Raw genomic sequence first — 14,965 nt, 5'->3', positions numbered from 1 at the left:
TTAAACAGACGTTAGATGCTCTCTGGGCCCCTCTCTCTCCCCATAAATGGTGCTTCTGTAAGGACTGAGAATACAGACGGCTGAATTTCCCTCCCTGCCCACCTCCTGTCTATAGGCAGTTGTCCACAACAGCTGCACTCAGGGCTGCTTGAGCAAAGGACTGGGAAATTATTTTGCTGTTAAAGACATACGGGATGAAGGTTTCTGGCCTGCCAAAGAATGCTGCCTCTTTACTGATGTTATGGAAAAAGCACTGTAAGGCTGACTCCAGAGCTGAGCTCTCCACAGGGTTTTCCTTCCCACACTTGATCTTTCTCTTAGCAACCAGGCTGTAAGCGCAAGAGGCCTCTTCTGTTCATAGCAACCTCTGCAAACTCTCTGAAGGCAATCATTGACTAGGTGGCTGCAGCCTTGGGGGAATCCTGGATGTTTCCCACAATAGTACGGGCCACTGAAAAATTAATTCTAGTCTCCACTCGACTCCTCTGTGCGGTGATTCAGAGCATGGACTCGGGAGCCAGACTTCTTTGCTTCCAATCCCAGTTAATAATTTTACCAGTTTTGTGGCCCTGGGCAGGTTATTCAACAGCTCTATGCCTCAGTTTTTCCATCTGCAAAATGGGGGCTAAGGACAGCACCTACCTCACAGGGTTAATATTAGGTTAAAAAATACAGGGAATTCCCTGGCAGTCCAGTGGTTAGGGCTGTGTGCTTCCACTACAGGGGGCCCAGGTTTGATCCCTGGTCAGGGAACTAAGATCCTGCAGGCCGTGCACGGCGCATACAGAATACACTGTGTTTGCTATTATATGAATTTACAAACCTAACAAATAGGGGGTCTAGCCCCGTGGAAGGAGACCTAGACATCTCTTAATTCTTTAAAAACTTCTTTTCCTTTCCTTATGCATGGCACACACAGGTACTTTCTTCAGTGTGAATGTCTGTACTTGTCCCAAACTCATGTCTGTCCTTCCATCTGTTGCATTCCTAGCAGTGCCCACAGTTAGGTGGTCCATAAAAACCTATCAAACACTAAGGGCATGAAGGAAGACCTCCACTGACCTGCCACTCTTCACTTCCAAAGTAATTTGCTAAAGGGGACTTTGGTTCTCCATTAGCTTCAGGTGCAATTCAGACTCCTTAGCCCATGCCAACCCTTAGGACTTCATGAGCTATCTTCCCCTCCTGTGTGGGCAGCCAGGTGAATCTACTCTAACACTGGATTAAATAAAAAGGATTACTCTGAAAACTTTAGAGGACGTTTTGGTAGATAGTTTTACTCTCAGGGCAGTTAGAGGAGGTTGCTGAATTTTTTTACATCCTTGTCACAGAATTTTGAAAATGACATTACGATTCACTTGAGACAACTTAATCTAAGCTTTGCTTGGTACCTAACATCTAACATCATGCCCATTATTGGTGTTAAAAATGGGTCCATGGGCTTCCCTGGTGGCACAGTGGTTGAGAGTCCGCCTGCCAATGCAGGGGACATTGGTTTGTGCCCCGGTCGGGGAAGATCCCACATGCCGCGGAGCGGCTGGGCCCGTGAGCCATGGCCGCTGAGCCTGCGCGTCCGGAGCCTGTGCTCTGCAGTGGGAGGGGCCACAACAGTGAGAGGCCCGCGTACCGCAAAAAAAAAAAAAAAAAAAAAAGGTCCACACAGTGAGATTAAAATGATGCCATTTATAACTTAAATGTGTTCATTCTGGCACTGCTTATGAGTTAAGTAGGAACTTAAAATGAATTGGATTTTGAGGGGTTGTGTTCAGTATTGGGCCAGATCGTTTCTAACCCACAGGCTATGTGATGCTTAATAGGCCACAATTGCCCAGCAGACATCAAATGAGAGAGAATGGCCTGAAGTGTGATGAAATGGTAAGGGGGTGGTTTCTCCTGCCACAATTTGGAAATTCAAGCATCCCTGGAGCTCATTCTGATTTAGAAAATGACTATAAAGCTGCCACCTACCCACTCCAGAGTGGAGTAGCATTCTAACAGCAGTGTAGACATTTGTGACGTTTGTGACAGAAGAGTGTCCTCCATGCAGTTCTGCACATGGGGCTCCTCCATTTCTGAGCCTCGATTAAACCTGAGGACTGATGATCCTGACTGAGGAAATCTGGCACAGAATTCTTCTCACACAGAAGTCCCTAAACTAATGGCTCAAAAGATTTAGTTGTAGTCGTCTCTGGTAAGGATGCCCAGGTTGATAAATCTGAATTTTACCTGTTATATTGTAAACATCAAGTAACACCACAAACATTTAAAAAAAGAAAGTTTATTGGTCTTTAAATGGCTCAAATTGCAAATAAACCGATCGGGTAGTGGCATCAGCCTAAGACATGTGATGCATCTTTGTCATTTGGCTTCATAGCACCTCAGTACCCAGGAGAGGAAAGGTCTCAAAGCAAAGTCACAATGTTAGTGGTTAGGACCCCTGGTTAAATGAGACTGCAACAAGTACACACAGAGATGGCTGGGCCCATGGGGCCGCGCTTACATTGGTAACTTTAATTCTGCACATGGCACAGCCTATGAAAAATATGAAAGATGTACATCTCAAACCCTTTAAGGACAAATATTTAATATGACAAGCCGGATGTAATATCTAAAGAGTTCAGTTCCTAAATAGCCTATTTTGTTAACTTTACGTACATATCTGTCACCTGGAATGCCTGAACACATCTTTGACTTGCTGAAATTAGGACTGAGCAAAAAGAAACAAAAACTTTGTTGAATCAAACTGTCCTAGTCCCATTACAAAGAAAAGAAAAATCTGACAGTGGTAAATTTCCTGTTGAAATTATGGCCCTCCAGCGGGCACCCCATACAGTGGGGACACAGCCTACTGTTTGGTGCCAGACACGTTTTCTGCACTGTCCTCGGGTTTGGTTGTTCGATGTTAACTTTAGGAAAACGTAGAACCAGTGCTCTTCATTACGAACACAGCCTACAAATAATCCCAGTAACTCCCGGACAAGCTGTAACCTCGGGAATACAAATTTAGAAGTTAACAGATGGCGAGCACGACTTTTCCGAAGTGTTCTAGTGCAAAACGCATTAGCACTGTCCACGCTTTTCCTGTGCCCTGCTCCAAGGAGATCAGAATCTTAACACACGCTCACCACTTGCAGAAAGGGACTTCCAGGGACCAGCATCTTAAAGAAAGAGGGTTCACTGAGACATAACTGGTACTAAATGCTCATAGTCTAAACTTATTTTACAAGTAGACGCTGGTCCTTCATTTTAAACTACCTTACACTTAATTAAAAGCAATCAAGAAGCTCTGGAACCTTACTTTCAAGAACCAGAGTATGGCACACAGTTTAAATTTGGACAGACTCCTACCAGTAATTTCTCGAGAATCTTCTATACAAACGTTGTCCTCCATCCTGACATCTATTCTCTCACCAGGACACATGGGCAGTGGGCCCAGAGCACAGCGAGGACACACCCAGAATAATGTAAGTGGGTATCTTTAGGTTTCTAAATTAAGGCATATTAAAAAATTTCCATGTACAAGTTTACGCCACTTTTCTAAGTTAATCACCGGGTAATTAATGCAGGTTCACAGATGAATTACTCTCAATTGAACTATATGCAACAATCATGCCAGTAACTTTTTCTTCTATATTTTGCATAACAATGGTTAAAAAAAGTGGTACAGTTTAACTATCATGTTCACAATTGTCATTTGTCAAGGCAGTAGAATACCAAGACATTTTAAAATGATATAAAATTTAAGCTTTATAATAAACCAGAGGAAGTAGCCTTTCCTCCCATTGCCCACCCCCATCTCACCTCTTGAATAGTTCAAGAAAGACTGCCATCAAAACACAAGTGCCCACGCTCATTCAGGACTGTGATACATGTAGGCAATTATGAAATAAGTTGAACTTTGCTTCTTGGTGAAGCCACACTAATTTCTTTTTTAAGTGAATTTGACTTTCAGTGCAGTTCCAATTCATGCTTTTAGAGATACATAACAATTTCCAAAATGTTAAAGTAATTTCAGTCAATTGAGCCTTCAGTGGCAAAGCTTATAAATTATATTTCTTAGTATGGTCAAGATAAGAAAGGAGTTTGGGCTTTGATTATAAAATGCAGCATCTTTCTCTTATTCTCTTGGCTAAACTTTTCCTCTTCTTTTTCCCATTCTTTTCTTTGCTGTCTTCCATCTTTCTGGCTCGAATTTCCCTCATTAAATCAAAAAATACCTAGAAAGAAGAAAATAGGATAAATAAACCAAGTAGATCATATGTGCCTGGAATTTCTCTGAATCACAACAGTAAACCTTGGGAATATTATATGAATATTTAGGAGCTCTTGTTTGGAGAGTACAGAGAGAGGAAAGCACCCAACTAAAGGCTGCTTCTCCAAGTATATTGAGAAAATGGGAAAAATGAATTTGGTAAAATGTGTTTACATAATATAACCTAATCTTTCCGTCTGAATTTTCAAGGTAAAAATGAAAAAAGCACTACAAGTGAGGCTAGCTCCAAAGATATAAAACTCAATGGATTACATTTGAGTAATTTATAATTAGTAAATGTATCTTATCAATTAAATTTTAAAGTAATTTGTGTTTAATAAAATTTACATTTAATAACCTGGTTTTCTTCAGCCCTGTTTTAAAAAACAGCTGTGGGAAATGACTGCTTCCTTTATCGTTCTGATACCAGACACTAGAAAACAGTTTTGTTTGTTGTACTATATTTGAGGATTTATCAATTCTTCTTTGATGTCTAGAAATTGGCAAATAATGGGAGATATTAGCATAATAATTTAAAAATTACTACTGTAACAATTCAGAAGTTCAATATCAATAACAAATGTCTGAGTACACACTGAAGGGCCTAGAAGGATGTGGACTCACCCTGTACACAAATAGTGATGAGTGGATGAATAACTTTTATGTGTCACACTTTTGCATTCTGGATTTAAAAAATGATTACTTCTAGAATAAAACTTGATAAGACTAAAAACAAATGCAAGAAAACTGAAATCATATCAAGCATCTTTTCTGACCACAATGCTTAGAAATCAAGTACAAGAAAAAAACTGTAAAATAACAGAAACATGTGGAGGCTAAACAATATGCTACTAAAACAACCAATGGATCACTGAAGAAATCAAAGAGGAAAGCAAAAAATGCCTAAAGACAAATAAAACAAAAGCATGACAATCCAAAATATATGGGACACAGCAAAAGCAGTTCTAAGAGGGAAGTTTATAGCAATACAAAATATATCTTGTATACAAAATATAGAAAAATCTCAAACAACCTAATCTTACACTTAAAGCAACTAGAGAAAGAAAAACAAAACCCAGTTAGTAGAAGGAAAGAAAAAAAGATCAGAGCAGAAATAAATGAAATAGAAACAAAAAAAACAACAGAAAAGATCAATGAAACTAAAAGTTGGTTCTTTGAAAAGATAAACAAAATTGATAAACCTTTAGCCAGACTCATCAAGAAAAAGAGGGTTCAAATCAATAAAATTAGAGATGAAAAAGGAGAGGTTACAACTGATACCACAGAAATACAAAGGATTGTAAGAGACTACTACAAGCAACTATATGCCGGTAAAATGGACAACCTAGAAAAAATGGACAAATGCCTAGAAAGGTACAATCTCCCAAGACTGAACCAGGAAAAAGCAGAAAATATGAACAGACCAATCACAAGTACTGAAATGGAAACTGATGAAAAAACTCCCAACAAAAAAGTACAGGACCAGATGGCTTCACAGGCAAATTCTATCAAACATTTAGAGAAGAGTTAACTCCTATCCTTCTGAAAGCACTCCAAAAAATTGCAGAGGAAGGAACACTCCCAAACTCACTCTATGAGGCCACCATCACCCTGATATCAAAACCAGACAAAGATATCACCAAAAAAATTACAGGCCAATATCACTGATGAACATAGATGAAAAAAATCCTCAACAAAATACTCAGAAAACTAAATCCAACAATACCTTAAAAAGTATCATATACCATAATCAAGGGGGATTTATCCCAGGGATGCAACGATTCTACAGTATCTGCAAATCAAAACAGAAATACAAATGAATGGAACAGGATAGAAAGCCCAGAAATAAACCCACACACCTGTGGTCAATCTATGACAAAGGAGGCAAGACTATACAATAGAGAAGACAGTCTCTTCAATAAATGGTGAAACTGCACAGCTACATGTAAAAGAAAAATTAAAACATTCTTTATCACCATACACAAAAATAAACTCAAAATGGATTAAAGACCTAAATGCAAGACCGGATACTATACAACTCCTAGAGGAAAACCTAGACAGAACACTCTGACATAAATCACAGCATTATCTTTTTCCATCCATCTCCTAGAGTAATGGAAATAAAAACAAAAATAAACAAATGGGGCCAGATTAAACTTAAAAGCTTTTGCACAGGGAAAGAAACCATAAACAAAATGAAAAGACAACCCACAGAATGGGAGAAAATAATTGCAAACCATGTGACCAACAGGGGATTAATCTCTAAAATTTAAAAACAGCTCATGTGACTCAATATCAAAAAAAAAAACAACCCAATGAAAAAATGGGCAGAAGACCTAAATAGACATTTCTCCAAAGAAGACATACAGATGGCTAAAAAGCACATGAAAAGATGCTCAACACTGCTAATTATTAGAGAAATGGAAATCAAAACTACACTGAGGTATCACCTCACACCAGTCAGAATGGCCATCATCAAATAATCCACAAACAACAAACGCTAGAGAGGGTGTGGAGATAGGGAACTCTCCTACACTGTTGGTGGGAATGTAAATTGGTGCAGCCACTATGGAGAACAGTATGGTGGTTCCTTAAGAAACTACAAATAGAACTACCATATGACCCAGCAATCCCACCCCTGGGCATATATCCAGAGAAAAACATGGTTTGAAAGGATACATGCACCCCAGTGTTCATTGCAGTGCTGTTTACAATACCCAAGACATGGAAGCAACCTAAATGTCCATCGACAGAGGAATGGATAAAGATTTGGTACATATATACAATGGAATATTACTCAGCCATTAAGAAGAATGAAATAGTGCCATCTGCAGCAACATGCATGGACCTGGAGATTATTATACTAAGTCAGACAGAGAAAGACAAATATCACATGATATTGCTTAATGTGGAATCTAAAAAAATGATACAAATGAACTTGTTTGCAAAAGAAACAGACTCACAGACTTAGAGATGAACTTATGGTTTACCAGTGGGGGAGGGATAGATTGGGAGTTTGGGATTGACATGTACACACTGCTACATTTAAAACAGATAAACAACAAGGACCTCTTTATAGCACAGGGAACTCTGCTCAATACTCTATGATAAGCTAAATGGGAAAGGAATTGGAAAAATAGATGCATGCATATATATAACTAAAGCACTTTGCTGTACACCTGACACTAACACAACATAGTTAATCAACTATACTCCAATATAAAATAAAAGTTAAAAGAAAAAAAACAGGACTATCAGACTAATGGGTTGAGTTAAAAGGCCGCAGGACCAACAGAAAAGGACACGGATAATTAAAGAAGGGGAAGGCTGAGCATAAAAGCTCAGAAAGAAGGCGATGTGGGCTTCCCTGGTGGCGCAGTGGTTGAGAGTCCGCCTGCCGATGCAGGGGACACGGGTTCGTGCCCCGGTCTGGGAAGATCTCACATGCCGCGGAGCAGCTGGGCCCGTGAGCCATGGCCGCTGAGTCTGTGCGTCCGGAGCCTGTGCTCCGCAACGGGAGAGGCCACAACAGTGAGAGGCCTGCGTACCGCCAAAAAAAAAAAAAAAGAAAAAGAAAAAGAATGCAATGTACTGAAACACGTGGGTGACAGTTCAAACCCCATGAATTCTTGCCCCACTTGCTGCAGCTTGACGGCCTGGAGCCTGGGGATTTTGGAACACCTCTGATTCAAGTCCACAGCTGACCAGCTGGGGCAGGAAGCCTCCAAACTAACTACGTGTGATTAGCAGAAAACTCCCAGTACTGCTTTCTGATGTGAATACATCACTGCAGAATGGATATTAGAAGATGTGATTTCTAATTTTAGATGAGTATCTGCAATAAACTGCAAACGAATCCCTATTGGAAACCACAAAGGTCATCTTAACTAGCAAACCCAATGGAAAACTTTTAAACTTTACATCAGCTAACTTAATGAATTAAGGTAAAGGAGGCCTTGTTTCAACTGCCAAGTGGAAGGAAATAAGTAATTTGGAGTAAGAATGAAGAATTGGTTTTGATAAACTCAGACAAATGATAATCCCAAAAGTACAGAGCTTCTTCCAACTTTTTAAAAATACACTTTCAAAATTTCTTCTCGCCCTCACTTCCTCCCACCCTCTTTCCTCCTGTCCCCTTCTTTCTCTTCCCCCCTGTCCCCTTCTTTCTCTTCCCCCCATTTTCCCCCCTAGCACGTACAGAATTTGACTCTTCTAATTCCAGAGTAGAGATCACAGAAAATCCCCGTTCTCACGTAAATGAAAGTGAAACGAAACTAGACAGACACAGACTCAAAATGCTTAGCTCAGAATACTTACAGTTGAAAAAATATAAAAATTATTAGAAATGACAAACATCTCTCTTAAAGCATCACAGGCCGTTAGCTTTAATTGTAAACCTTTGCCTTCACCAGTTTCTTCATTTTAAGTACTTAACAGCCCCTAGTTCACAACACAGACAATACTAAATTTTCAAAAGGATTAAAGATCTACTATAAAGGCCAACACAAAAAGGAAGCAAAAATTATACATTAAGTGTTTGTTTGTTTTTTTAAATTTAGTTATTTTTTACTTTTATTTTTGGCTGCGTTGGGTCTTCGTTGCTGTGCACCGGTTTTCTCTAGTTGCAGTGAGCAGGGGCTACTCTTTGTTGCAGAGCACAGGCTTCTCATTGCGGTGGCTTCTCGTTGTGGAGCACGGGCTCTAGGTGTGCGAGCTTCAATAGTTGTGGCACACGGGCTCAGTAGTTGTGGCGCACAGGCTTAGCTGCTCTGCAGCATGTGGGATCTTCCCGGTCCAGGGCTTGAACCTGTGTCCCCTGCATTGGCAGGTGGATTCTTAACCACTGCATCACCAGGGAAGCCCTAGGTAAGTGTTTTTTTAAGTTTAGGATGGGAGAGCTTTTCTAATGAAGCCACAGAACCCAGAAGTCTCAAAGGAAAAACACTGACAAATTTGACAACATAATCTGACAACATAATCTTTAATGTTTTTTCCGTGGCAAAAGGTAAAAATCAGCAAAGTTAAAGACATGGTATGGGGACTTGCCTGGTGGCACAGTGGTTAAGAATCTGCCTGACAATGCAGGGGACACGGGTTCGAGCCCTGGTCCAGGAAGGTCCCACATGCCGCAGGGCAACTAAGTCTATGTGCCACAAATACTGAGCCTGCGCTCTAGAGCCTGCAAGCCACAACTACTGAGCCCGCGTGCCACAACTACTGAGCCCATACTCCGCAACAAGAGAAGCCACCGCAGTGAGAAGCCTGCGTACCAAAACGAACAGTGGCCCCCGCTCGCTGCAACTAGAGAAAGCCCAGGTGCAGCAACAAAGACCCAATGCAGCCTAAAGAAATAAATAAGACATGGTATGGAGCAAATCAATCAGTGTGCTATATACCACATCAACAAATGGAAGAATAAGAACCATATGACCAACTCAATAGATGCAGAAAAAACTTTTGATAAAATTCAGCACCCATGATAAAAACTCTCCAGGAACTGGGCACAGAGGGAACATAATAAAGGCTGTATATGACAAACCCACAGCTAACATCATACTCAACGGTGAAAAGCTGAAAGCATTTTCTCTAAGATCAGGAAAAAGACAAGGATGTCCCCTCTCACCACTTTTATTCAACATAGTTTTGGAAGACCTAGCCACGGCAATCAGACAAGAAAGAGAAAAGGGATCCAAATAGGAAAAGAAGAATTAAAACAACTGTCAGTCATTGTTTGCAGATGACATGATACTATACATAGAAAATCCTGAAGATGTTACCAGAAAACTACAAGAGCTCATCAATGAATTCGGTAAAGTTGCAGGATACAAAATTAATACACAGAAATCTGTTGCATTTCTATACACTAACAAACAATGAAAGATCAGAAAGAGAAATTAAAGAAACAATCCCATTTACCATCGCATCAAAAAGAATAAAATACCCAGGAATACAACTACCTAAGGAGGCAAAAGACCTGTACTCCAAAAACTATAAGATGCTGATAAAAGAAAACTGAAGACAACACAGATGTAAAGATCTAACGTGTTTTGGGCTCAGAAGAATCAGTATTGTCAAAATGACTACACTACCCAAGGCAATCTACAGATTCAGTGCAATCTCTATCAAATTACCAATGGCATTTTTCACAGAACTAGAACAAAAACATTTTTAATTTGTATGGAAACACAAAAGACCCTGATAGTCAAAGCAATCTTGAGGAAGAAAAATGGAACTGGAGGAATCAGGCTTCCTGACTTCAGACTATACTACAAAACTTCAGTAATCAAAACAGAAATATAGATCAATGAAACAGGATAGAAAGCCCAGAGATAAATCGACCATAGGTACGTGGGTTTATCTACAACAAAGGAGGCAAGGATATACAATGGAGAAAAGACAGTCTCTTCAATAAGTGGTGCTGGGAAAACTGGACAGCTACATGTAAAAGAATACAATTAGAACATTCTTTATCACCATACACAAAAATAAACTCAAAACTGATTAAAGATCTAAATGTAAGACTGGATACTATACAACTCCTAGAGGAAAACCTAGACAGAACACTCTTTGACATAAATTGCAGCAATATCTTTTTGGATCTGTCTCCTAGAGTAGTGGAAATACAAAAATAAACAAATGGGACCTAATGAAACTCAAAAACTTTTGCACAGCAAAAGAAACCATAAGCAAGATGAAAAGACAACCCACAGAATGGGAGAAAATAACTGCAAACCATGTACCGACAGGGGATTAATCTCTAAAATTTACAAACAGCTCATGTGACTCAGTATCAAAAACAAACCCAATGAATAAATGGGCAGAAGATCTAAATACACATTTCTCCAAAGACATACAGATGGCCAACAGGCACATAAAAAGATGCTCAACACTGCTAATTATTAGAGAAATGCAAATCAAAACTACAATGAGGTATCACCTCACACCAGTCAGAATGGCCATCATCAAAAAGTCTACAAACAATAAATGCTGGAGAGGAGCATGTGGAGAAAAGGGAACCCTCCTACATTGTTGGTGGGAATGTAAATTGGTGCAGCTACTATGGAGAACAGTATGGAGGTTCCTTAAACTAAAAACAGTCACCATATGATCCTGTAATCCTACTCCTGGGTATATATCTGGAGAAAACCATAATTCAAAAAGATATGTGCACCCCAATGTTCATCACAGCACTATTTACAATAGCCAAGTCATGGAAGCAACCTAAATGTTCATTGACAGAGGAGTGGATAAAGAAGATGTGATATATATGTGTACACACACACACACACAGACACGTTACTCAGCCTTAAAAAGAATGAAGGAATGCCATGTGCAGCAACAGGGATGGAACTAGAGATTATCATACTAAGTGAATAAGCCAGACAGAGAAACATAAATATCATGTAATATCACTTATATATGGAATCTAAAAAAAAAAAAGATACAAATGAACTTATTTCCAAAAAAGAAGAAGACTCACAGACATAGAAAACAAACTTATGGTTACCAAAGGGGAAGGGGTGAGAGACAGATAAATTAGGAGATTGGGATTAACATATACACATTACTATATATAAAATAGATAACCAGGAACAGTGCTTAGAGCTTTCTGAGATGCTCTACGCAGTTAAAATCCTCAAATTTGGCTCGAATAAAAATTTCTATTTCTTTTGTAGGGGGAAAAAAAGACAACTAACAAGCACCTGCTGTATAGCACAGGGAACTATACTCAATATTTTGTAATAACCTTAAGGGAGAAGAATCTGGAAAAGAATATACATGTGTATAACTGAATCATTCTGCTGTACATCTGAAACTAACATGATATTGTACAACTATACATTCAAAAAAAAAGATAAAAACAGATATGGTATGCATTAGGAGACACTGTCCACAACGGATATAGTGGACAAAGGGTTAATGTCCTTAATATAAAGCAGGCTTATGAATCTAAAAGATAAACCCCCCATTAAATCAATGGGCAGAAGAAAGTAATTTCAGCCTTCACAGAAGATCTACAAACGGCCAATGAATCAACTACAAGATGCCCAGCCTCAGTAGTAATCAGGAAACACAAAAGAAATGATTTCCCCGTCTCGTTGGCGACATTTAAAGGCTCCTTTAATTGGTACTGGCAAGTAGTGGGGAAAGGGTTTCCTCACACTCTTGGTGGGAGTGTAAGGCGGCCTCTCTGGAGGGTGACGTCATTAAAATTTAAAATGCACCCTTGCTTTTAGTCTTGTGTGGATGCACGTTCACACAGTTCACTGTATTATGTTTGTAATAGCCCTGCAGACGATCTAAATGTCACTGTGATAGACTTTTTTCATAATTCAGCCATTTTCCTAACTATGGAACATTTTGTAGATTTTAAAAAGAATGTGGTACATCTATATGCAACAACATGGAAAGAACTACGAGATCTATTTACTGTGAAATTTAAAAAGCAAACCACAGAAATACACTATACACACACACACACACACACAAATCCTATTTATACAGATGGAAAACAAGCAAATACAACCCTTCCCTTAGGTTCTTTTTTTTTTTTTTCCCCTTAGATTCTGTATGCCTGTCTTTAAATGCAGGTAAATGTCTGGAAAGATACACACGTGTTAGCAGTGGTTACCTACAGGTAAAGGAGGTGAGTGGAATCTGGGTGGAGTGACAGACTCACTTTTCCTCCTTATACTTTTTCCTCTGCATCACGAATTTTTCTTTATACAATGAGCATACGTTCATGTATTACTTGTATAAAGAAAAAAATTGAAAACATTTTCAAAAACAAGACACTACATTTCTAACAAAATTCTTTCCCCAACCTAAAACTGGCTCTCTTGACATTATAAATCATACTTTCATTTTGACATCTACTTGCCTCATTTCTTTCCATTTCCCCCAAGATGTTCCTTAAAATTAAGAGCAACCTTGGAGTTGCGATTTAAAGAGCCAGAGCATTTAGCTAGAAGGGTACTGCAAGGTCATCAGGTGACCTGGCACCCAGTGAGGACCCAAGCAGGTTTCCCAGATGGTCCTCTAGCCTCTGAGTGATTCCTCTGAGACAGGCCAGGCCTCAGCTCAACAGTTCTGATGGTCATGAAGCTTTTTCACAGGGTAGTTTTAAAATCTGCTTCTTTGAAACTTCTACCCAGTGGTCTATTTGGAATCCTGATAAGGATAAGGCATGGGCGTTTAAAGTCTTGTGGGAGCTAGTATTTGTTTTCTGTGACAACACAAGATACCTCTCAATTTAATAGAAGGAGACAGTGTTAACACTTAATCCTGGAAAATCTGATCAGACTTCTGGTAGTGGATGGCACACAACATGGGAGATGCCACAGGTATTCCAACCATTGTTTTAAGTAAAATAGAGAGGGAAGAACACTGGCTCCAGAGCTGGCCACACCCAGAGCCAGCAGGTGCCACTACGACATGGTGACCTTGAGCCAGGTATGTAATCTCTCCACACCTCAGTTTCCTCATCTAAAAAGGCGTCATGAGAGGAGTATCTATGCTTCATAGGGTTAAAGGTGAAACAGTGACTGCTCACCACAGCACCTGGCTGTCGCAAGCACTCAAGAGTATTAGCTCTTATAACTATGTCATCATTGCCTCAGCAAACAAACCCAAAAAACAAAAAAATATAATCCAAACGTAACCAAATTTAAGAAACTGAAGAGTTGCTGCAAGTTACTTTTCCTTAGCCACTGAGGTACTTTATCTGGTAGCCACTCTTCAGGACACAGCAGTGGAAAATGCACCTGTCTGTGACTTAGTTCTCTGGTGGCAACCACAGGTACTAGAATCTTACATACTCCCCTGATATATACATACATGTGCGCTTGTGTGTGTGTGTGTTTCAAACACAGATGGCAGCAAACTAGACGCTGTTCTGTACTTTGCTTTTTCATTTACTGATGTTGAAGATCATTCCATATCAGCACATTTAGCTCTACCTTCATTTCTTTTCAGCAGTTGTACAGTATTCCATTATATGGACGCACCATAATTTAAAGCAGTCTGTTATTGGACACTTGGATATTTCCTGTCTTTTGCTTCTACAAATAATGCTTCAATGACTACTGCTGAACATACACTTGTGCATGGATGTATAATTTTATCTGTATAATAAATTTTTAGAACTTGAATTGTTGGGGTCCTAACTTTGATAGATAATTGCCAAACTGCCCTCCATGAACATATGAGAGTTCCTTTTTTTCCCATACTCCTGTCAACAGTATTATCAACCTTCTTGCCCTTTTCCAATTGACAGGTAAAAAAAATATGTCATTATATTTTAAAATTGCACTTCCCTTTTTATAAGTAAGACTCATAAGCCTCTTTGCAAGTTTAAACGTGATTTGCATTTCTTTTCTGTGACAGGGCTATCTGTTTTTCGACCATTTTCCCATTGGGTTGTTGGTCTTTTTCTTACTGTCTAGTGATATCTCTAATAATGCACACTACCGTATTTTCCCAGGGCCTCTGATGCCAGCAGGTGACACTACAGGACTGCTTCAAGCCTCAGAGCTTGGACAGTTATTGCTCCCCACTCCCCTTAGATCACGAAGGTTTGTTCTATAACCTGCTCAAGACATCAAACAAAGTATACATATGCTGTGACAGTCTTCACTGGTGCCTTTCAAAACCCCAAACATGCTGAACCTTAAACTGTATTTCATCAGTACTTTAAAAAACATTTGCCATAAC

The 14,965-nt window shown here is 39.4% G+C and overlaps 1 protein-coding gene across 2 annotated transcripts in view; it reads right to left on the bottom strand.

The window, feature by feature from the left end:
- Positions 1 to 2,262: 2,262 nt before the first annotated feature.
- RALA (RAS like proto-oncogene A) overlaps positions 2,263 to 14,965 on the bottom strand; it is an 88,370-nt gene continuing 75,667 nt past the window's right edge. For both annotated transcript variants that reach the window (XM_082631911.1, XM_082631912.1), the window contains one exon: positions 2,263 to 4,217. In XM_082631911.1, coding sequence (XP_082488037.1) covers positions 4,095 to 4,217 — 123 coding nt within the window. In that variant the 3' untranslated portion in view covers positions 2,263 to 4,094. The remainder of the gene's footprint in view (positions 4,218 to 14,965) is intronic.

This window comes from Mesoplodon mirus, assembly GCF_964341445.2.
Source record: "Mesoplodon mirus genome assembly, chromosome: 9".
Taxonomy (NCBI): Eukaryota; Metazoa; Chordata; class Mammalia; order Artiodactyla; family Ziphiidae; genus Mesoplodon; species Mesoplodon mirus.
This window is presented reverse-complemented; position numbering and strand designations above follow the sequence as displayed.